The sequence below is a fragment of the Psammomys obesus genome, unplaced genomic scaffold, assembly GCF_907164565.1.
Source record: "Psammomys obesus unplaced genomic scaffold, mPsaObe1.curated_primary_1811, whole genome shotgun sequence".
In the NCBI taxonomy this organism is placed as follows: domain Eukaryota; kingdom Metazoa; phylum Chordata; class Mammalia; order Rodentia; family Muridae; genus Psammomys; species Psammomys obesus.
Genome location: NW_026596131.1, coordinates 14,685,800 through 14,710,308, shown reverse-complemented (window position 1 = coordinate 14,710,308; position 24,509 = coordinate 14,685,800). Strand labels below are relative to the sequence as shown.

Sequence of the window (24,509 nt, the reverse complement as noted above, 5' to 3'; positions counted from 1 at the left end):
TTGAGTGTTTAAAAGGCAGTGAGTTTACAAACTTCTTGCTTCTCTAGGATTCTAGTGATGGGTGAAAGTTGATATGTGTCTTTTAAAAAACCTGACTTTGCATTATCGTACAAAGCTCTTCAGGATCAAATAGCTCTCTCTTACTAATGTGAATGAAGATATTTATCATTTCATTTTGGACCTTGTGTGGAGAGTGCTGCCAGCTGGATGTGGAATGTCCCACTGTTTGGGAGGTGCTGCCTAGAGAAAGAAAGTTAGAGCAACAGGGCATGCCCTGGAAGGGGGTACTGGCAGCCACGCACTGCCCTCCCTTCTGTCCTTCCAGCTACGAGTGAACAACTGCTTCCCCATGTGCTCCCTCCCGAAGTGCTGCCTCAAAACAGACCCGAAGGCAAGGCCACCAAGAGACCAAGGACAGACCCTCTGAAGCCACAACCCTCAGCAAAACTTTCTTCTACATAAGCTTACTGTGTCGGTCATTCTGTCATGTGATGGGAAGTTAAGCCAGGTATGGCAGTGCTCATCTTTAATTCCCAGGACTCAGGAGGCAGAGGTCAGCAGATCTCTGTAATGCCAGCCAGCCAGGACTACCATAATGAGGCCTTATTTAAAAAAAAAAAAAAAAGTAAAATAAATCTTAGGAGCTGGAGAGATGTTTTAGCAATTAAGAGCATGGCTGCTCTTCCAGAAGACCTGAGTTCAATTCCCAGCACCCACATGGCAGCTCACATGATCTGTAACTGTAGCCCCATGGGATCCACCCTCTTCTCATGTGCAGACCAAACACCCGTATTCATAAAATACAAAAATAAATATTTTTAAAGAGTAATAGAGAGCCACATCAAATGTCTTCAGATAGGTTCAGATTCAGAATAAATTATTATTTTAAATTTTATTTGAATTTTATGTGTATGAGTATTTTCCCTGCAGTGCCCCAAGACACCAGAGAAGGTTCTAGGATCTCTTTGAACTGGAATTCTGGGCGGCTGTAAGCTGCCAGTGGTGCTGGCCCTTTCTCTAACCCCACACTGTATTATTTTTACTGTCACGTTTTACTAGCATGGGCTGTGGCCACAGTGAGGAAATTATGGACAGCGATTAAAGATTAACGTGTGTGCCTGTATGTGTGTCACACAACTTCTCTAGATTTTACAGAAATCTTGTATGTCAATGTCTTTCTCAGTACAAATTCCAAAAAGGCCAGAAGGCTCTTATTTTGGCTCTCAGTTTAAGAAGGACACAGTCCATCTCTGTGGGGAAGGCACAGCACTGGGAGCATGAGTCAGCTGCTTGCATTGTGCCCATGATCAGAAAACAGAGAAGGGACAGGAAATTTGGGCTGGCCAGAAAAAACAAAAACAAAAACAACCCCCGCCAAAAAACTCAAGGCCTGTTCCCAATCACCCTTCTCTTTTAACAAGGCTCCACTTCCTAACGATTTTAGTTGGGGAATGTGCAGCCCAAAGCTGTTGACCTTTTCCACCTACAAGGACTCCTTTCCAAGAGTCTCCTCCGGCCTCCAGGCTGGTGCCACACCTCAGCAGATCAGGGTGCTTTTATGGTTCCAAGAAGCCCACAGTGTCAGCACAGGGAAGCACACAATTAGGGACCCAAGCACAAAAGAACTGTCAAGCGAACACACTTACCACATGGCATGCATGTATGTCGGGGGGAGCCGTGGGCTGCTTACTGGGGTGCAGTTATACGACCTCATGATTCTTTCTGCCAATAAAAAATTTCTAAACAAACTTGCCACCAGCAGGTCCTGTCGGAAAAGCTTTTGGAAGAGATCTGAGGGCAGATAAAAAATAACAAGGAATCTTCAGTGATTGGTGCTTAGCACTGGAAGCCAAACAAAATTTCTCCCGTCAAAAATTATTACAGACAAGTTGAGACTAACACACACACTTCCCACTAGTAACACACACACACACACACACACACAGACACACACACGTATCAGCCTACATATGAACAAATACCCAAGTCCCAACCAACCTATAAACAAAGCACACACATGTTTTATAGCAGGGATTCTGGTTTCAAAGATAAGGGCAGGGCCAATACTTATTCAGGAAACTGAGCCCTGGGCCTGCTGGGAAAGCATTACTGAGGTGAGAGCAAGGCTGATGTGGAGCTTGTTATCTGCCATGATTCTAAGCATCTGACCCCTGGTTCCTGCACCCCCCACCCCTGGCCCTCCTTGGGCTCTGTGCTCTTTTTTCTGTTTCCACCCCCTGTGAGTTCCTGAACTAGAGGAGCCACTGATCCTGTTTGAAGGCATCTCACCCCGAGGGAGCACATTCCAGGCGATGGTGTCTGTGATGGCTGTGAAGATCCAGTTCAGCTCACCCAGAGGGGTTCTCCGGTCATTCAGCCGGCCAGGAATCCTAAACAAGATGGCGTTCACATTAGTGCTGCCACGGCTATTGAAATAAGCAAGGGAGTCAGACGTGGGAACAGACCTTGACAAAGAGGCTCAAGGAAAGACAGACTGGTCTGTGGCTAGCAGGCCTCCCAAAGTTCCTGACATTCGCATAGTTCCCACGTCTCCTTCAAGGAGACAAGACTCTACACAGGCTCACCCTCAGCAGCTCCTACTCTTCCCTCTACACGAAGACACATGGACAGTTTTCCTGTCGCCCTTGCGTGTGTGGAATGAGCACAGCTGGCACACACAGCTGCCCAGCTCCACACACACAGCACAAGCCAACCAGGCTCTAAGACACACATCTTGTGCTGTCACGCCTCACCTTTCAGTCTGCCTCCACAGCTCTCTCTGGGCGCCACTGCTACCTAAGTGCTGGGGAGGAAAGTTTTACCCGGTATGTATACTTACCTTATAGCTGTTCAACTAGTCCTGAGGACCTGGATGGGGCCATGCTACCACGAAGAGTGCCAACCAGTGGGAAGGACAACAAAGAAGCCAGCAGCATGTGCATGCATGGAGAGCAGGGCAGTACAAAGGCTGCAGACACCCAGGTAGAGCTTGGGGAGGGGCAGACAGTTCCACTATGGAAAGGGAAGTGAAGAAAAGCCGTGCTGAGCACTAACCCAGGAGCAGACATCTACATCCTGACAGGGCAGAGCTTCCATGTCTATGGCAAGCATGTCTCCATTGAAGAGCAGAGTGGTTCAAGGCCCTAAGGTTTGGGCAAGCTTCTCTCTGCTCTGTAGCAAGCTTAATTTTACCCACTAGGTAGCAAGTTTAATTATAACTGACTAGAAACTTTCTTCCTCCCAGAAGGAAAATGTTCACAGTGATTTGGTTGAGACTAGAGTGTGATTTTCTATTTATAAGGCGGAGCAGACTAATAGTTCCCATTATAGTCACCCATTTGATGGTACTGTCAGTAAGAACAACTCAGACAAAGACTCAGGAACAAGGCGCAGGCCAGGATAGCTACGTCACAACTGTGAGAGTAAGCTCTTTCCTGCCACTCATACCTTCAGGTTTAGAAACAAAAAAACCTTCCTTTATTCAGGAGGCTTAATAATAGGACAGAAAAAAGTGGGGAGGTGGGGCAGATGACCGATGGCGGTCAGGTGTATTTCCAGAGCTTAAAATGCTGTCACGGACCACTAAGTATCCTACTACTAAAGAGAAAGCAAGCCCAGAGGGGACTCGCACAGGGCACTGAAGACTGGCTTGCCCTTACTCCAAGCACTGGATTCTTCTTACCACTTCCTTTAGCACAGGGCGGAGTGTGGACAGTAGCTGCGCCCAGGGCCACCAGGTGTTTACACAGGGCAGGGAGGCATAGAAAGCCATGGGAAAGCAGATGCCCACTCTCCCTGGAGCTTCTCCCCACAGAGCTAAGTGAGGGTGGGGTGCATACCTCTCCAAGAGAAGACATTTTTTTCATGACTGCAAAAACACTGCCTAGCAAGGCTCTTTATCCAAGCTCTCACAGTTGTCCACTGAGTGTCAAGAGTGGGACAAGCACTGTTCTCTACAGACTGCCCTGCCTGTCCTCCTACTAACACCTCTCAACTAAGGGGTTCCCCAAACTACTTTTCAGTCACTCACTAAGACCCACGGGAAGCTCTCTCCTGTGGGTGACCATTTACTACAGAGAAAAAGTGGCCACTTCAGCCGAGGAGAACCCATAGTACAGTGGCCCAAAAATGTAAAAAAGAGCTCTGTGTTCTCTCTCCATATGACAACACATAGAACACCACCAGCCAAGATGCCAGCCAGTCACCTGAGGTGGGGGACAGAGGCTTTACCAGAGTTCCAGCAGATAAATGTTTGGTTTCTTGATTGCCTACATAGAGCCCAGCCTCCAGGAAAACTGACACCGCAGGACTTACAGGCCCCCTTACCTCAGGCTGCTCTTCCTGGCACAGTACGCCCTACCCTAGAACTGCCAGTGACCTCAAAGATACAGAGTACCTTGAAAAAGCTGGGAGCAAAGGTCAGATGATGACTCTGAATGAATACTATGCCACCCATACCAGATTAGCCAGCTCAGCACCAAAGCACTATCTTCCAGTGAAATCTCAGGCTTTCGGCTTATACACTGTCCTAAGCAGGGCCAGAAGAGCCTCCCTTTAGAGGTAACTGACCACCAAGCATCCACAGTGTGCACACTTCTTCCAACAAGAGGTCCTCTGTGCCTCTCCCTGGCCCACTTTAAGCAACAAGAATGCGCTTAAACATTCTGGGTCACACCTTCAGAGACAATTTGAAGAAACTATGGCAACCTTCAGGGAAACACAGCATTCATACTGGGAGTATATACGTTTGTCTTTTATCTCAGCCACCAGTAAGTTTGTTTTCCCAGAGACAGGGTCTCACTATTGTAGCTCTCTGGCTGTCCTGGATCTCACTGTGTAGACCAGGCTGGCCTCAAACTCATAGAGATCTAGCTGCCTTTGCCTCCTGAGTGCTGGGGTTAAAGGCGTGCCCCACCATGCCTGGCCTATCAGTCAACTGTAACTCAGAAACTTACTAAGGGGACACAGGTTATAGTAAGGCAGAGTGTGGTTTTATTAAAACTGTAACAAGGCAGAAATGGGCTATGTGACCAGAAAAAGTGAAGTGACTGAGTAAATTTTAGAACCAGCACAAAGAAGTGGCTATTAGATGCTAATGGTGATTTGTGACATCTCAATAGGGTGGTCAAGCATGGCACCAAGATAACACACACACATGCAAGGAGAGCACTGGGAGAGCCTCTGTGCAGTGGGGGAGATGCTTTCCCCATTACCTGCATCGCACATGTGAGAATCCACCCCACTTGACCCACAGGGAACACCTGAGACTCCCACCTCTTTGCTTGTTTATCGTCTGCCTTGGGTGGCACTAGGAAGGTGAGCCCCAAGGAGACAGTGTTCTGGGGGATGGGCCTACTGCAGTGGACGAGGAGATGTACAGGGCCTCTAAAAACCAGAGAGTCTGTTTGAGCTTGGTCTGTCTCCAAACTGGACAGTTACCAGTGAGAGCCCACATGCCTTGAGTTAAGTGAGGCCACCACAGAGCAAGTTGTTTTCCAAGGTACAATCTCTGCGGATGTGAACAGAAGCTGTGTTCTTAGCAGTGAGAAGCGGCTGGCAAGATTCCCTACCTTAGCCTCAGTCACTGAACAGCCACTGAGAATAGCGCCTGTGTTGTCTGGGTTACGGAGTTACATGAAAACAAAACCAAAAAAACAAAAACAGAAAAACAAAAGCCCCTCTCACGTGTGACAATCAGGACCAGAATGCCACAGCACCCTGAACTCCTGAGACCACCCTGAGAACACAGGCAGGGCACCTGCAACTGTTGCAGACAGATATGAAATCCCTCTACCCTCCCTGAGACCACCCTGAGAACACAGGCACCTGCAACTGTTGCGGCAGATATGAAATCGCTCCTGCTTACTAACTGACCAGCGGTCCAGTGAGTGAGCAATGACGTGGCCGAGGCTCCTCTGCACACTCCCTTCTTGGGATGACAAAGCGGAAGTGAGCCCACTCCTGTCTATGTACTTCACAGAGAAGCTGGGAGCCCGTCTGTATTGTCAGAGGCTGCAGCAGGGCCCAGAGGGAACCAAGGAGCTACGACAGTCCAGCCTGAGACCCCCATCCCACCTGGAAAGTTCTCTGGCCCCTGCTCCCAGTCCATTAACAAGCACAGGAGCTCTTTTAAAATTTAATTCCTCGGTGCTAACCAAGGATACACTGTATGAGGAAAGTGATCACAGGCTTGAAAGACAAGAAGCCAAACTCTAGTCCCAGCTGTGCTGTGCTGGGCAACTTCTGCATCCTGTGTCTCGGCTCTGAGTCACGAATACTAACCTTCTGTGCTACACGGGACTAAAATAAACGGGTCACACTTGCACAGCAGATGCAGTGGCAGCCAGATACCTCCTTGGCAGGGGCAAGCCGCCTCCTCAGCTCTCCCTCCCGCTGTTGCTGTCGGCACAAGGGTTTATTCCCATCTTGCTCCCATCTTCCCACAGACACTGTGCTCCCTGCAGCTTTCTGTTTCCTGCCAGCACTCATCGTCCTTCACTTCAACACCCAGGCTGTCACTGTTGACCACCTGCTGCCATACAGTGACCACTTCTGAATGTCTCCACTGCCAGGGATGTGACAACCGCAGAGTTCTGGAATGGCCATCTGACGCTTTCCACCTGGGCCACGCTCTCCTCACCCTACTCTTCCCTATGGCCCTTATCACAACCTCTGCAGCCACTCAGCAAGACTCTGTCCACTACTCTGCACAAAGTCAGCCTGTAGTAAGACTCTGTTGTCTCTAGGTCCTGACATTCACACCGGGCCTTGGTCAGGACAGGTGTGTATACACTGATGAGTAACTCTGAGAGGAAAGCAGGTGGGGAGCAACCTGGATTTTGATGTCAGACAGGTGTGGGCTTGAATCTGGCCAGTAACTACCCTGTGGTCTTGGGCCAGCTGCCTGACGTCACTGAGGTCTGGTTTCTTCAATACCAAGTGTCACAGCTAGCTGACTGGCCCCTGGCTAGGGACTGCTGCCGTGTGTGCCACCTCCCAGGGCTTCTCAGGAAGGCGCTCTCTTCATTCTCACTTGTAGACTGGGACTGGAGGCATCACAAGGGTGTCCTTCACCTCGGGGAAAAGTGGTGAACACTGGATATGGCCTGGACTACCATCTGCCTTACAAGGTCCAGAGGACCAAAAGTAAGTGACCCTGGGCTGTACGAAGTAGGGCTTGTATCAAGCTGATGAACCCAAGTCTTTCTGGCCTTGGAGAAAAAAAGATCAACTAAGATCTCATGACCCCAGAGGTCCCTTTGTGCTGCCACAGGGTTCCTCTTCCTTCAAATCTAGAAAACCACAAGGCAGCCAACAGGAAAGCAAGTTCCCTCGCAGCTCCTGACCTTGACTAAGCCACTGATCATCCCTGGTTACAGCCCTCACCACTGGCCTTCCTGCCCCTGGAAAGCCAGATCCTAACACCCCTTCCCTGCCTTGGTCTCTGGGATCCTGGCTGAATTTGGGAATGCTGCCCCAACCCCATAAGCCCCCGAACATACTGACATTTTGGACTATCAGTCTGTGCAGATCACTGAGCAAACATGGCTCCCCTGCCTCACACACAGAGGCCTCTGCTTTATTCTTTGCTTACCACAGGCTGAGCTCAGCAGGAGCTTGGCAGAGGCACTTCCATGAGTCCCACTTACTCACCTGCTCCCTAGCCCTGGACCAGGTATAGTTCCCAGCTCCTGCATGAATCTGCTTCAGCTGCAGGGAAGGCTGTCCCCATCCAGAGCCCTCTAACTCACATCAAGACAGTTCAGTGCTCTTCCTGTGTCCGCTGAGGATGCTGCAGAGCTCTCTGTACTGTCTTTTCTGTAGGGGCTTTAGGTGTCTCTACTTAAAATCTCAAAGGACAGTGGGCTGGAGAAAGGTGGGCTGAGCACTTCCCAGCCCTGCCTGGGCACACTCCACATGGGAACAAACAGCCAGGCCTTTGAAGGGAAGAATAAAGGATTCCATCCAACGCACTCAAACAGAAAATTCTCTTGTGGCCTCAAAATTGTCAAACTGACCAAGTTGGTGGCTGAGCCTGTACAATCTGTTGCCGACCTCCACCGCAGTCTTCCTCTTGCTGGCCTGATGCCACATGGCACAGTGCTGGAAACATCAGAGTTGGCCTCTGTTTGTCTGCTTATGCTACCCATGTCCCTCCTCGGGTCAGAGTTTCTGACTCCCCTGGGGCCAATTCCCATTCACTGTAAAAGCAGCTCTATCTAGTCTGTGTGGCTCAAGATGCCCTGGACATGACAGCTAGTGGAGACCTGCTTAAGCTTCAGGTCTTTAACACATATCCACTTCTGAACAGCTCAGGCATTCCTCGAAGCGGCTGCTGGTGTTCTTTTTTTATTATTCGCCATTGCTCCTCCATGCTAATTTTCTGTGTAACTAGATAACAAATTCCTATGGGCAATGACTCTCTTTCCTCGATGTGTATCAATCTCCTTATAGCTTTTGGCAGAGTGCTCAGCACACTGCATAATCTCAGCAGCCCACAAACCTGAGTCATGGAACTGCTACTTGAAAACAGTGGCGGCTCCCACTCATTCCTAAGACTCCCCATCACCCAGCCGATGGAATCCTAACTCTTAAGGGCAGCTGGTGGCTGTGGCTGGGGACAGGGAAGGAGTCAGCTAAGCACTATTCTTTTGTCCTCAGGGTCTCAGCTCTTGGAGTGAGGCTTCACGCTTCTCTGGGCACCCCAGAAACACTCTCCTCCTTAAAGAATGGGAACCCGGACATCCCAAGAGGGAGTGCTGCAGAGAAGAATAGGGGAGACCAAAAAGATTCCAGCTTCCCTCTTGCCTCGTGTGACCACCTGTGATAATGAGCTGTAACTGTCAACTTGCCACACACAGACTCAGCTGAGCTGTAGTGCAGAGTCAACTGTCTAGCTCAGCTTGGCCTGTGGACAAGTTTTTTTTGGGGGCACTGTCTTTCCTAAACATGGGCGGCATCATTCCCTGAATTTGGGTTCTGGACTGTTGGAAGGAGGTGAGCTCAGCACAGACATGCATGTGCTCTCTCTCTGCTCTGACTGCATGTGACCAGCTTGTCTTGCCGTCTTGACCTGCCTGCTATGTAATCTGGAATTGAGAGGTAAAATAAGTCAAATCCTTTCTCCCTCCTTTGCTTTAGTCAAGGTATTTTATCACAACAGAAAATGACCACAGGATGATCAACCAATATGCTCGCTAACACGTACATTAGCCTTCCCTAAATTATTCCATTCCCCACTGGCACTGTCACATTTCAACATCACATCATCACCCTCGGGCACCCCTGTACACTCAGGCCTGCCCAGAATGCCCTCCTGTCTTTCTGATTTACTGGCAGAGTCCTTTGCCAAGCAGCTCTGGTTTGTAACCTCTCCAAATACCTTCTCTAGCACTCGCTCTATCCTCCAGGGCCTGCACAGTCTCTGCTGACCCACAGATCTTTTGGTGTCTCTGTGCCTCAACAGCACTGTCCAGGCTGGCCTCATGCTTGGTACAAACGCACTATGCTCACGTGCCCACGTGTGCTTGGCTGGTCAACGGCAGAGCACTACTGCAGGATCACTAGGCTCTGTGCACTCATGTTCAGCATAGGCCTCTAGCTTCCAGGAAAACGGCGCCATCACACCAGACACATGCTTGTTTGCACAAGGTAAGGACACTGGAGGATGGTCATAGCATGGTACAGTCCCACCGTCTAAAATCCAACAGAAACACTGGCACACGGCCCTCAGTGTGCACAGCAGCAAACAAGCTGTAACAGGGACACAGTGTAAGAGCTGCATTGTCACAAATGACCAGACATAGGAAACAATCCGAAAGATCTATAGCACAGGCCTAACAGCAGGGCCAGTGCATACTGGTCGGCTCTTCAGTGAGGCGGGCGCTCCCGCCTCAGTCCACAGACGAATGCAGGGCCACATCAAGAGCGTCGCAGCAGGGACATAAGGCCGTACATGCACTCCCCCTGGTTCAGGCCTAGAGGACAGAGTGCTGAAGCCTGGACAAGGGGAGGGCTTTCCTAAGCCAACATTCTCCTAAGCTAGATCAGACCACAAACCACATGCCCTGACATCCTCTCCCACAACCCAATCATATTCTCTGTCACCTGAACTCCTCATACACAGGGTACACAACTCCAGCCATTCAGAGGTGTCAAGTGGTCATGGACCTGTGGCTTACGCTGTGACCCATAGACAGACTCAGGAGCTTGTTGCCAATGCTCTCCTGGCACTGGGAACCCCCTGCTAAACACACAGACACTGAAAAGCTGTTACCACACTGCTACATTGAGTCAGGCCATGAACAATGCACAGGTTTTGGGATCTATGGTTTCCCATGTCCAAGTACTGATTATATCTTATGATTCAAATCATTCTTCCTGGAGTGTAACTAAAAAGGCTGTGCTTTTGCTGAGGGGACATGGCAGTCAGCTTTCAGTTGTAACACAGAGACACATACACACGAGGACACAGCAGCCATGCAGCCACACACACAGAAGCACCCACACAGACAGACAGACAGACAGACACAGACACAGAAAAGCCATGTAGACACACAGACAAAGGAGGACACAACAGCCACTCAGTCTGTCCCCACCCACCTCTTCATAAAGGTCTCATTCTTGAGAATTCATTTAAAACCTAATTTTCTTCGAGGGCACCATCTCCAAATACCAGCATACGGGGTCGTAGGGCTTCAAGTAAGAATTTCCAGTGCATATAACTCACCCCACAGCACCCAAGCCAGAAAATGATAGAGAAAGAGAGAATACGGGGGAAAAAAAAAAGGCCTACATGTACATATAGAGAAGAGAAAGCTTAAACAGAGAAAGAAAAATATGCAAGGGAACGCCACATATTTAGTATAGGCCAGAGAGACCCCCCCCAATGTAAACAGTCAAACAAAACACAAGCATGGTGGTGACAGGCAGGAGCTCACTTGGAAGGGCCAGTCCTGGCTATGGTAAGGCCTTAGGGAGATGTGGTTGTGCCCCAAAGGTAAAGAGTCAGTTACAAATCTTCAAAAGTCTCAGCGGAACACAGCAACATGCAAAAGGGTAACGAAGGCTGATGGTGCGTCAGTCAGAGGAACACAAGGTTTGTTTTAACATTTAACAGCAGCATAATGTATTAACAGAACAAAGAGGAATAACCTTAGCAACCACAGCTTTCTTCTGTCACCTCAACAGATGCAGAAAAGTGTGGAACAAATTTCAGCACCAATTTGTGATGAGAAGGGTAACTTTCCACCTGACAGTGGCTAGCCATGAAACACCCAGAGCTCACCCTGTGCAGAATGTCTTCCCCTTCACTGATGCTTTAACACTGCACTAGAGGCATTAGACGGTTCAATAAAATAAGAAAAAGAAAGAAGGGACACAAAAACTTGAAAGGAAGAAGCAAAACTGCATACACTTGCAGATGACATAAATATAACTCTTACAGAATCTGAAAAACAACTACCAAAGCCAGTAAGTCAGTTTAGTAAGTTTAGAGGAAACAAGGCCCCTAGGCCGGCCTCATTACATTTCTATATGCAAACATACAATTAAATATCTTGACACTAATAGAATGCAAGACCTGAACAGTTAAAACTACAAAGCATCAAAAAAAAAAAAAAAAAAAAAAAAAAAAAAAAAAAAAAGTAGCCCTCATATGACAGTGATCCCAGAAGATGAAATCACTCCTGTAGTGATAATTTGGGAATTTTTGTTTCTTTAAAAAAAAACACAGAAATAGGGTAGGAATATGTGTTTGTTTTAATCCCAGGGGTGGGGATATGGGCTGCTTCGCAGAAGCTGACTGTAGTTTGCCTCATGCTCTGGCAAGGGTGTGACTTTGCCAGCTGCAGATAGTTTCTGCTATTATGTGATGTTTGGAATTCTGAGGACTTTTCAGAGGGTACATATATGCTAGAGCCCCAACAACCCCAGTCGGTGGTTACTGATCGTTCAGGGGGGTTGTTGTTTGCTGTTGTTTGTTAAGTAGTCGTGAGCAAAGAAGAAACAACAAGAAAAAGAGATTAAATATCCTGATGGCGAAGATCAAACTTGCCCCAAGGAACTTTCGCCCCTAATCGGCAGGAAGTAGTCCAATAATAATGTTGCCCCATTCCAAACCCCTGACTTTATTCAAGGATCTCTTTCCTTCCTTCTCTGTCCTCGTTTCCTCTTATTTAGTGTTAGGGGGGTTGAAAGAGTAGAAGAGAAGGTGGAGAAGGGTGGAAGAAAGAAGAACCCACAGAGTAGCAAACGTAGGCTACAAATACCCAGGGAAGTAAGGCTGGGACACCAAGCACAGCAGAAGTTAGCAGTGCTTACAGTACCAGGCACTCACCGCACCCACAGGGTGAAAAGGCGAGAACTACAAAAAGAGGAGAACAAACTACGAAGAATCTCTGAGATTAGTTTTTAAAAGTAAAAATAGGTATACTGCTGGGCACAGTGGTGGCACAAACCTTTAATCCCAGAACTTGGGAGACAGGGGCAGGTGGATATATTCCAGTTTAAGGCCAGCCTGGTCTACAGAGTGAGTTCCAGGATAGCCAGGGATATGCAGAGAGGCACTGTCTCAAAACAGAAAACAAACAACAGAAAAGTGCACTATGTTCATGGGTGGGACAATCGTACTATCAGAACAATGACTCCCCAGCCAAAACTATAGCAGGTGTCAAACTAGGATGGATTCCAAAATGCTAAAAGTTTTATGAGATACTTAGAGCTTCACTAACTAGCTCACCCAGTTTAACAAACAAGCCTTATAGTACATTATATTGACCAACACAGGTACAGGTAGAAGGTGAGACAGATCAACAGAACAGAGGTGAGTTTCACCTCCACAGACCACCTGTCCAAGGGACCGAACGTTTGACCCCCTCCACTCTGCTGCTGATGACCAGACGGGAGAATTCCAAACAGCACTGTGCACCATATGCAAAAATTAACCTAAGATGGAGCATAAACTTGAACAAAAATTAAAACTGCAGAACTTTTAGGGAAAAAGGTCAACAGCTCTGGGAGAGTCAGGCAAAGACATTCTGTGTGGGACACAGAATCCACAAATAACAGAAGAAAAAGCTATGAAATCAGATCTGAGCAGAAGGAAAAGCTTTCCTTTGAAGGACTGCTTTGAAGACAAAAACACAAGGTACTGACAGAGGTCTGACTGTCAATATCCAAATACATGAGGACTACAAAGACAAACACAATGTGAGACCTGCCACAAGACCTGAACACATACCTATCTTCCTAAAGAATGTAAACCAGGAGCAGTGACACACTGATGCATTCCAGCATCCAGTCAGCATAGCTCAAGTCATGGCCTCTGGAACTGTTGCCCCTAAAAACGCAGGACACCAAGAGTGGACACATACCCACAACGGCAGCACATTCACACGCCTGCAACGATGATGAGAAACAGCTGGGTAATTTCTTTACAGTATTAAATGCAGATGGCCAGCCAGTCCAAGACTGGTATTCGCCCAGGTGGGACAGAGAGTGTTTCACACATGGCCACAGATGATTGTAGTGTAACAACCTAACGACACACCAGCGGGTGAGGCAGACTAAGAAACAGGATGTGACTTGAAAAAGATGCAGCCCCAATACACCCAGCCTGGGTGATCTGAAAGGCTCCACTAAAGAACCTGGATACACAGTGCTCTACTTCCATGAGACTCTGGAAGAGCAACTTCAGCATATGGGAAGGCAGTCCCAAGAGGGCCTGGGCTTGGGATCAGGAGGGCTAGTGAGGTGGGCAACGTGAGGACACTGCAGACCTGCCCTGGTGGCAGCAGTGGCTCCAGGAGACCATACATCTGTCAAAGTTCATCAACTCATAGTTAACTCAGGGCACTTTACTGACTGTCTCCTGACAAGTGTTGATCTGAAATCATAAAAACAAACAACACAGGGGAAACTATATCATTTTCAAACAAGACGGGATTGTCTTCAGCGGCAGATCTGCAGGAAAGGTAAAGAAAAGCTCGGATGGGAGTGCCGAGGCTCAGGAAGGAACGAGGATCATCACAAGGAATGAAAGTGTGTTAATGTAAGTGCACACTAAGTCTGGAGGGTACCAGTGCCACGTGCAGACAAAAGCACAGAGACAAATGCTGATGCGTGTACGTATCTGGTAGAGGTCAGAGCTGAGGAGAGACTAGCTTTTTACAGCCATGTGACTACAGTGACAGGCAACTTCCCAGGCAGCAGCTAAACAGAAGCTGTCACCAGAAGGGCTCCAGGTGAGGCACAAGATCTGCCTCACCATAGCCTATTGTGCCCTGCCTGGCAGCTTCCTCCAATGAGGAAACACTGCCTGCAAGCACACTGCACACTGCCTGCAAAAAACTGCACTCTGCCTGCAAAACACACTGCACCCTGCCTCACGTGACACAGTTGCTTTGGGCAGAAATGAAGTCAGTGCCATAGAGAGAGATTGATATGTGCTGTACTGGGACACAAAAACCTTTGTTTTGATGACAAAGGCCAGCCTTTGGGGGCCTCTGTGAGGAAAATGAAAGCAGTTCATGCTGTATGCAGGCACCCCCATAACAGCCTCCAAGTCCTGATGTCTTTTCTCCAGTGCTCGCCTGTGACGCCACTCAGTGCTCAGTCCCGAGTCTCTGGGCTTGCCTATCAGAACAAAACAAAGAACTCCTTGCAGGAGCGTTGTGTCAAGCACAGAGGTGATTTCACCTGTCCTCTGCCTTTACGGGAATTTGAGTAAAAGGTGTATGGGCAGAAATGACTCACTTAAGAGTTGAGGTGATGGACACAGGTGACTGGGTGGGTGAGGCTTCTGGGTGCCAAGCAGAGATCCAGTTTTCTGTTTGTTGGTGTCTCAACATACCTCCAGCCAGTGTTCAGTCCTAGGGCATTTGTTTCACTTAATCCACCCCGAACCACCATCAGTGAGTTGTTACTCAGAGGACTGTGACCTGAACATACTGATCAATTGCTGATTTCTCAGAGGATTGATGATCTGTGCATGTTGATCAATTGCTGATTTTTCACCAGAAAGAGCTGTTACAATTGCACTGGAAAGAAACATTCTTTTAAAACAAAGCGTGCGTCTTTCAATGACTAATAAAAACTAGTCCATATTGTGACTCAAACGGGGCAGCAAAGTAAATTACAACCACAGCCCCTATGCCTGTGACACAGAAGCCTACATACCTTCCCGAGTGAGGGTGTGCTGAGGGAAGGGCATGGTGTGGCTCAGATGGCTCAGACGCAGTGGACCGCCTGACACACGGATGACTCACCCGCTCTGCATTTCCATTTCCCTGGCTCCCAAAGGGTAGATGACAATATCCCCAAAGGGCCCTTTAGAAAGCAGGTAGATAAAAAGCCCTTAATCCAGGATTGTGCACATACCAGGTATTCTGCAAATGTTATTTTGAAAGGCTATAAAAACCATGCAGTTTCAAGTCCAGAAAGAAGCCCAGGGCAGTGGGCACCTGAAGGCTGAGTGGCCCTGTATCCTCTGAAGCAGTAGGAGCACCAAGAGCAGCTGTGCTGCTCCACACACGGCCGTTAGCTCTTTAGAATGTGTTTACACAATCGATGTTAATCATGAATAATTTTTGTATACTCTGTGCCTCTAGTGATCAGAATACTAACTAACAGCCTCCCGGAGCAGGTTCAGCATCCGTGGGATCCCTGGAGCTTTCTGAGAACCCTAATATTTCTGGCACTGTTTAAGCGTTTCATTACTTTGTTTCAGGGCTGAAAAATGTCCCTTAATTTGCAAGCATGGATCTTATTGCCACTCTCTCAAAGGACTCGGAATATAAATATGCACCATGGCAGCAACAGGCTTATTCATCAGGCATTAGGTGAGCACAGATAATTAGAAGCAGTGCAGGGGACTCGAGGCGGTTCGCTCCCCCTTCCTTACAGACACAGCAGCTGAGCGGAGAACAGATGCCTTCCCTAGCTTTAAGGCCACTGAAGTTAATGGAACACCTATACGAGCCCTGTGGTGACTGCAGGTAACTGCTAAGGCTACAGTGGGGACAGACCGGCATCCTGAGGAACCATATCTGGAACACAGCAATATGACAACCTCTGGAAACTGACCCTGGTCCCCACCATCTCCACCTGGCAGGCCTGAAGTGATGAGCTCAGCCCCTTCTCCAGTGATGACAAAGACAGAGATAACACAACTCAGGGTGGATTTCTGACTGACTGATAGCAGAAGAGGTGTTGTCACACCCAAATGTCATGAAGGTGGAGAGAAAACCAAGTGGCTAAGGCCACCGCTTGGGATGGTCCACGGTATCACTGCTACTTGGTGTACATAAGGTCCTGGCTTCCATCCCCAACAGCAGAGAAAGAACAAGCCAGCTTTCTAAGAGCGCGCGCGCGCGCGCGCACACACACACACACACACACACACACACACACACAAACAAACAACAACAACAACAACAAAACGGCCTGTTGAGCCTTCAGTTCCTACCTGCAGTTGCTGGTGCAGTTCTCATAGGCCACAGGTCAAGGCTCAGTGAAATGCTGCCCTGACAGCCAAAGCTCTGATCTGGAAGCATTTTGTCCCCAGGGGCCTGGACACAACATGTGTGGTTGGTGTAAGAAAGAACTATGAGTGGCAGGAAGGGCACATGAGCAGAGGACATGTGTGCAGATGTTACTCAGCTGTCTATAGTTGGCTCCAGGGAGAGGTGCACAGGGGGAGATGTCCATTCCCCTCTGGGATGTTTTATCACAAAGGAAACAAATGCAGCCAGGGGCCTGCTATTCTCAGCCCGTCTGTGCAGAGTAACTTGCCAACTGGCCAGGTGGACCAGAACCAAAACCACGCTCATAGTGTGACACAGGTGTTTTCTATAGAAAGGACATCCCTCATAGTGTGATGAGCTGAATCAAAGAATAAGACTGTATGCAAAAGAATTTTCTGAATCCTCAAAAAGCCAGAAGAATCAATAGCATTATCTAAGTAAAGCCCAGCTGATGTGGCACTCATGTGCTGCTAGAAGTTTCCCAGCACCCACTTATCCCTCTAAGCTCTTCATAACTTCAGATCCTGGCACCTTCATCTCTCCAAGCCCCACTCAGGCCTCCTCAGCACTGACGGCCAGGGCTCTCCTCTGTAGCCTCTCACTAATCTGAAGAGCTTGGGATTTTGTTCAGAATAATGAGCAGCTACAGAGTAAATGGGCTGAAACCAAGGAACTGAACAAATAGCCCACTGCTGTTTGCTCTGATGACTGTAACTGAAACAATCTACCCCACCAATTAATTTGGATCCAAGGTCAGCAAACTCGAGAAGGCAGACGCAGGCTTCATGGTCTGTATGTGAAGGCCACACTGTACATGGAGGAGAGACACAGGCAAAGCCTGCACCACAACCACCCAGGAGCTCATGCAGGCCCTGGAGTCAAAATGATGATGGATTCCCTGTCAGCTTTAATGCAAATGAGAGTGGGAAAACTCAGAGCTCCACCTGTCTGCAAAAGTAGCCACAGTGAGCAGGAGCACGTGACCATGTATGTCACCCAGCCAATTACACAAACCTCACCCAGCAACTCCCCTGACAGCTTTGTCAATATCGTGCAAATGTTTTTATTAAAACCTCTCAACTATTCAAAAATTTATGTATTTTGAAATATTCCATGGTTCTCATACCATCAGCAATTTGCACATTTTTTTAAGAGGACACTCAGGCTGCCTGGGTGGGGGACAGGACTTTGCTCCTTGGGGTCTCAAGCACAGCCAGGGTGCGGCCGGGGGAAACATGCACCCTGGGTGTTCTGCACACTCGTCTGCCGCTCATACCGGGACACAAGGCTCCACAGACAAGGGCCGTCTGGGACAGGCTGAATCCGTTTAAGTGCTGACTGTGCAGCCGAGCAGCAAGTAACTACTCTCCGGCCACTTTGTTTCGGCAAAGCTTTTCAAAAGATAAAACTGTCAAAGGCTTCTTAAGTGTTTGGGGCTATGGGTCTGGCTCGGTTCGGTTGGCACTGTCTTGGGAATGTCTGGCCTGTAGAGACCTTCCTTCCAGCGCACCCTGGGCAAGGGAAGTGGACTGACAGTCTAGACAACACGCCAAGCACAGGGGAGCCTGCTCATGTGCTCAGCACTGGAATAAAGGAACCTGGCTCCTGGGTCCTATTCCAGAAAAGTGGCCCCAGGCTCCCGGGCTAGGGAATGTTGCCCAGTATCACGCTGGTGACAAGCACACAACTGGGGAATTGGGGTGCTGGAGAGACTAATCTCCAGCCAATGGGTCCTGCGCTTGTGCACAGCTACATGAGGAAGAAAGGGGCTCCCACCTGAGGGAAAGTAACTGGCTGTGGCCTCCAGAACAGCCACCTCTGACTCCGGGGCCCTGCATCCAGCAGCAGGAAAGCAGTGCCCACTCAACATGTCCTCGGGCCTCATGGTCTCAGGGTCCCCCCACTCTGTGCTACATCTCCCTCATCTTCCAATTCTTGAACAAAGGATGTTTTATGGTTTGGATATGCCTTGAGTGTGTCCCTAGAGTTTCAAGGGTTGACCTTAGCCCACACTGTAAGATACAAAGAGCATAAAAACTGAATCCAGGTGGTGTGCAGGCAGGCCAAGGGGCTGCGGAGGGCTTAGGATAGATGAAGTAGTGGGTGGAGCCATAGACTTGAACTCTGGGACTGTAAAAGGAGACCCATGTGACCACACACACTGCCCCTGTCTTAACATGTGATATGCACATCCTAGGGGCTCTTCAGTAAGACGTCACTACGCCGGGCTCTGTGGCATCTGCGGTCCAGCATGGTACCCTGACAAAACCCTCTGCTCTTCTGTGTCTGCTCTGCGGCAGTACGCGTGTGCAAGTGTGGCAACGCAGAGCCCAGGCCTCGTGCCCGCCAGGCGCGCTGGGCCTCCAGCCTCTGTGACGCTGTATGTTAGAAACCCCCAAAGGCCTGAATCTGGCTGCAGACAGCTCTGCTTCACTGTCTCTCATCACAGTGCTGAGGGGGCCAAGAAGGCTATGGCTGTGGAAAGCTGGGTCAAAGCTTCTGGGTTTAAAACCTCAGCAGCACACAGATGCACCCGTGGCATCAGGTGCTGCACTGGCCGCACTGCAGAGCACCTGCGGACAGGGAGGCGGAATGGGCCAGGCAGTGGGGGGCGGGGGAGCACAAGCACGGCACGGCAGAGAAAACGCTGGCTATCGTGGCACAACGATCACACAGGGAGGTGCCTCACTCGAACTCGCCCCGAGCGCAGCAGTCATGCCAACTGTCCCTAGGCTACATACATCATGATCCTATCCTTCCAGTGGGGCCGCCTGCACGCCCCATGGTACCCCAGGGGCAGCACATGCAGAGTCAGGGCGGGCAACGCAGAGACACCTGAGGAATAGCCCCAGCAGCCTGCGAGTTGTGGGATTCACAGGGACCAAGATGGGTCTGTTCTGAGGAGACACCCAGATTATAAGAGAGTGGATAAAGAGGACCTGGCAGGACCAGTCATCAGAGGGATGCGCTACCAAGCTTCAGACTCTGAAATCAACATTCCTATGGGGCTGTAATCAATTGGGAAAAAGTCTAAAACTTTTTCTTTTAAATGGCAATCTTCAAGCGAGCTGCAAAGGTGAAAAAATACAAATCACCTCAGAACTTGATCTATTGCCTGCGGCCGGTGGCTTCCCGAACTATGCATCAGGCTTTCTCCTAGAATTCTCAAGTTTGGAATTTGTCCTGGCATAGAAATATAAATAGGAGTCACCCATTCACATTCAATTTAACTTCTGCCAAGCCACAGGGAGAGAAGCAATACGGTATTTTGTGTCCATTTCAACTGAAAGAGACTATTCTCCGTGACTCAGATCCAAGTCAACACCTTAAGCACACGCACCATGAAGACAGCAGCATCCAAGTCTTGTTAAATCAATATCAACACGCTTCCTGCCACACAGTCTTCCCAGGACCCATCACTTCTGTTTTTAGACTCCACACTGGATGTGGATTCACATGCGGCAGATTCAACAGTGCATGGTGGCGTCACTCCAACCCCGTGTCACTGCTCTTGCTGCAGCTCCTCCCAGCTATGGGCATTTTGAAACCTCACTACTCTTGTGACGACACACTTACCCTCTTTAACTTAAAAACAAACAAATAAACAGACACAAGTGATGGACCGATGGCTAGATGGTTCAGAGCACTGGCTGCTCTTACACAGGATCTGGAGTCTGTTTCCGGCACCCACACAGCAACTCAGAACTGCCTGTAACTTGAGTTCCAAGGGATCTGACAGCCCTGCTGGAGCAGGTCAGCACTGGGCACACGTGGTGCACACACACGCAGTAAGTAAGTGCACACCCACTAGGGTAAGTAAACCCACACCTAGAGCCTTAGCGTGGGACTAGCTGTGCATCACCACCTGCCCCAGGTGAAGGAGGGGCAAAGAGGACCAGACAGGCATCCTGCTGGCTGGGAAGGCAGCAGTGCTAGGACAGGGCTGGAAAGGAAGAAGAGCCAGGAGCAGAGGCTGCGGGTTCCACCTGGGAAAGCAAGGCCTGATGGCAGGGATGGTTTGTTCTGCCCGGGCAGAAGGATGCCCACTGGTAATGTCAGTCCTCACTGGCCAGCTCTAGCAATGAATGTGAAATGATCTGCCATGAAGCAGGAGAAACCACTTCTTCTCCTGCCCTGGCCTTCTCTGGGCGTTGCCTCTCGCCTGATGGCAGCTGCTACCCCTGCTATGCTCCCAGGATTCTGGCCAGGACTCTCAGAGCACTGCTGCCTGCCTCCACATTCAGGTTAACTTCTTTTTTTTTTTTTTTTTTTCTTTCCTTCAGCAAACTGACTTCCTTTGGTGTGAGTTCTGTGGCTTTAACACACAAAGGCATCTGTGCACTGGCAGGACATTTTCTTGCTAGCCCCTCAGGTCATTCACCAGTCCTGACCTTACCAATGTACTCTCCCATCCCACAGGTCTGTCTGTTTCAGAATGCCACTCTTAGAGACTGACTTCTGCAACTGTGTGTGTGTGATCTCTTTTCTTGCTGACAGCATTTTGTGCTCCCCATGTAACATCATCTGAATTATTCTGCAGGCTTCAATTTTCTTTTTGTTTTTAAAAAAGACTTATTTTATGTATATGTATGGGTGCCTGAGTGTTTGTATGTATACCACATGGAAGCAGGTGCCTGCAGAGATCAAAATAGGGCAGATCCCATGGAATTTGTTACAGTTACAGAGTTACAGGCAGATATGACCTGTCTGTGGGCGCTGGGACTCAAACCTGAATCCTCTGCAAGAGCAGCAAGTGCCCTCAGCCACTGAGCCATCGCTCTGGCCTCAGGCTTCATTTTTCAAGGGTGAGACCCTAATAAAGTGGCTGGGTTACAGCGCCACTGATTTCTAGGTGGCCACACCTAGAAAAAGCTCCAGCGCCACTCAGCCTCTGAGGCTCCACAAAGGGCCTGGGCTAAGCATGGGGACACACCAGGAAGACTTTTTGGGGAATGCACAATCTGTGTTCCACAGCCCTCCACAACTGAGACAGGGACAAGTGGCAAGGCTCTCTGGGGACCATGTGAGGCAGCATGACAGCCTGGTCTGTGCACTGACCCTTGGTCTCAGCAGCAGCAGCATTCTGGTCCCTGATGACACACGCACAACATCTGCGAGCAGAAAGAACACAGAAAGCAGATGGTGCCTGTGTCACCATCCCATCTACGGGTCCTAGCACAACTTACCATGATAAGAAAATCAGCTAACGTGTTCCTAGGTCACACTCTTCACTGCATCTGTCCCAGGCCAACTTGCCATCTCTGAGTCTGACTGGGGCAGCTTCCTTCACTCCTGAATGGAGGGTTACCAACAGCTCTGAAGCACCACCCACCCGGCTCCGCTGGTCACCAACAGCCCCAGCCTGCTATGGGTCATGCTGTGGCTTCTAAATTGCTCTCCAGACCAAGCCCTGCTCAGCAGAGGGATTAACTGCGTCTTCCATGGGCCCTGCTGGCACCCACTGATGAGGTCTACTTTTCTACACTATCTGCCATGTTTGTGAATGAGTATAGCCTGAAGCTTAGATGGTGGTTCAAAATCCAAGAGGAAACAGTAGCCTTGAGTTGCATACAGTGTCCACTCTGTATTCTGATGACCCTTAGACTGAGCTATAGATGTATTTTACAGGCTATATTTTTGCAAGAAATATATATACATATACACATTTGCAAGAAATGTATATATAAATTTACATATAAATGTATTTGCAAGATCCATGCATATATATATATATATGTATGTATAATTGTGTGTGTGTGTGTGTGTGTGCGCGCGCGCACGCGCGCGCACAGGTCAGAACCCCTCGGTGCTGCTGTCCCTTGCCTTTCCTCCTCGCTATGCAACTGAAACTAGAGTTGTTTCCTCTTTCACTGGGCACTGCTGGGGATCAAGTGCAGGGACTGTACACTAGCTGTGCCTCAACCCACACCGTCAGCCCTAGGTTCTTAGGCTTCTTTATGTATGTATGTTCATAGTTGGCAGCAGCGGGAAGTACGTCCTAGTGTATCCTTCTCACTCTCGATGGCTGTGGGAGATGCTGCCATCAGTGCCTGTGCAGCTCTGCGCTCTTCCTGCAGGCTGCACTGTGGGCATCACCAAAGGAGGGCATGGCAGCACGGTTCTTGGCTCAGGAGCTTGAGCTGGTTCCCTAACACACAAGGAAAGCACTTTTCTAGGGAGATCATGGCATAGATCTGCTCTCCTCACCTACTTTAATAAATTCAGGCCTTGAATATTTTCACATATACTCCTTTGTGAATCACAACTTAGAAGATATGGGGTCTCCCCACTCCCCAAGTGTTCCATACTTCTGACACAAGTCAGGATGGAGTCAGATGCAGGCCACATTTAGAGTCATGAGGTACTATTTCAGAAGCAGAGAAATCAGAGTAGGAGAGAGACAGACTTCTCAGAGAAAGAGGGAACGCAGGCTCTCTGACTGCGCACACCTGGCCCTGCTTCTGAAATGGGTTTGGCCCGGACAGCGGAAGGTAAAATGCTAGAGAGCGTTGAAGGCCTGAGAGGAAGGAGAGGGTCAGGGTTTCGGATGGGGCGAGGGGCAGCACTGCGCCTGCATCCGTGCGGTCTGCGGTGTTTTAAGCGTTCGAAGGAGCCGAGCTTCCTGTCGTTTCTTTTCATCTCGGCCCACAAGATTACCTGCAGTGCGGGGCACTTGTGTAACCATCATAAGCACAGCCTCTATCAGAGAATAAAAGGACAGATTCACATGAAAGGGGAGAACCCCACACTGATGGGAGGCACTCTGAGGACACGAGCAGGAAAAGGAAGACACTCAGATCCAGAAAGCCACCAGTGCTCACATCTTACTTACTTTTCTATCAAATCCAGTGTGACTCCAGGCACCAGACTAACACATTTCTGCATACAAAACCTGCAGAGAAAGAAGAGAAGATGAGAAGCACGAGTGGAACACTGAACGTGGGCAATAAAGATACAGCAGCAAGCCAGGGGTGGTGGCGCATGCCTGTGATCCCAGCACTCTGGGAGGCCAAGGCAGGCAGATCTCTGTGAGTTCAGGGCCAGCCTGGTCTACAAGAGCGAGTCTAGGACAGCCAGGGCTACACAGAAAAACCCTGTGTCAAACAAACAAACAAACAAAACCTGAACAAACATAAACAAAACAAAAATTCAGCAATAAAACTACAAATCAAAGGTGGGGACAGGGTGGCCCCAACAAACAAACACAGTGCTTCCTTGGTCCTGGCATCATCTAGGTTTAAAAAGCAAACATCGCTGCCAGCCGCCTGAGGCAGCCGCAGGAGGAAGGGGCGGCATGCAGTCAGAGGAGCCTTGTCCCTGGAGAGCAACGCAAAGCTGAGACCCCAGCTGAGAACTGCTGCAGTGGGCTGGACTCTCCACCCTGTGGTCCTTTTTTCTTAAAAAAGTGAGGGGTTGGGGGAACAGTTCTGGGCAGCAGAATGGATGTCTTCAAGGCACACAAATGTCACTTAGAGAAGACAAAGAAACATAGATTCAATTATACCATTTTAATCATCAAAACTCAAAGGAGCCAGAGCTGAAAGAGTTCTCAGCTCTGTGGACAAATCCATTCTCAAAAGCAAAAATGGAAGTGGCAGGGCTTTATCTAATTTGTGTGTGCTGACAGAAGGCAGGACGCCATGTTTCTTTTTGTTGTTGTTGTTGTTTTTCCTCCTGTTAGAGCCACTGGCACAGAACAGGATCAATGACAGCACTGAGGGGAAAAAGCAGCTCGCTGTTTCTAGTAGGAGAAATGTAAAATGCTTGAATTGTCTATGTCTTAAAGAGCAGCAGCCCCTTTCAAAAGCTGCAGCAGGAACACAGCACAGGAAACGGTCCCCAGTCTAGGATAACTCCACTTAAAGTTTCCAATGCACTCTGCAGACACTTGCTTTCAGCTCTGACCTCAACAATGGCCGACATCCTTGTGATACGGGCAACAGTGAGTAGCAGCTCTTATCCAGCCCGCCCATACTGGTCAAAATG

At 49.1% G+C, this 24,509-nt stretch overlaps 1 protein-coding gene across 1 annotated transcript in view; it reads right to left on the bottom strand.

The window, feature by feature from the left end:
* Window positions 1–24,509, bottom strand: part of Rptor (regulatory associated protein of MTOR complex 1) — a 238,570-nt gene that overhangs the window by 99,945 nt on the left and 114,116 nt on the right. Inside the window, exons 6-8 of the mRNA XM_055592285.1 lie at window positions 23,356–23,415; window positions 2,290–2,390; window positions 1,647–1,791 (exon numbers count right to left, since the gene is read on the bottom strand). Of these exons, the coding sequence (XP_055448260.1) occupies window positions 1,647–1,791; window positions 2,290–2,390; window positions 23,356–23,415 (306 nt within the window). The remainder of the gene's footprint in view (window positions 1–1,646; window positions 1,792–2,289; window positions 2,391–23,355; window positions 23,416–24,509) is intronic.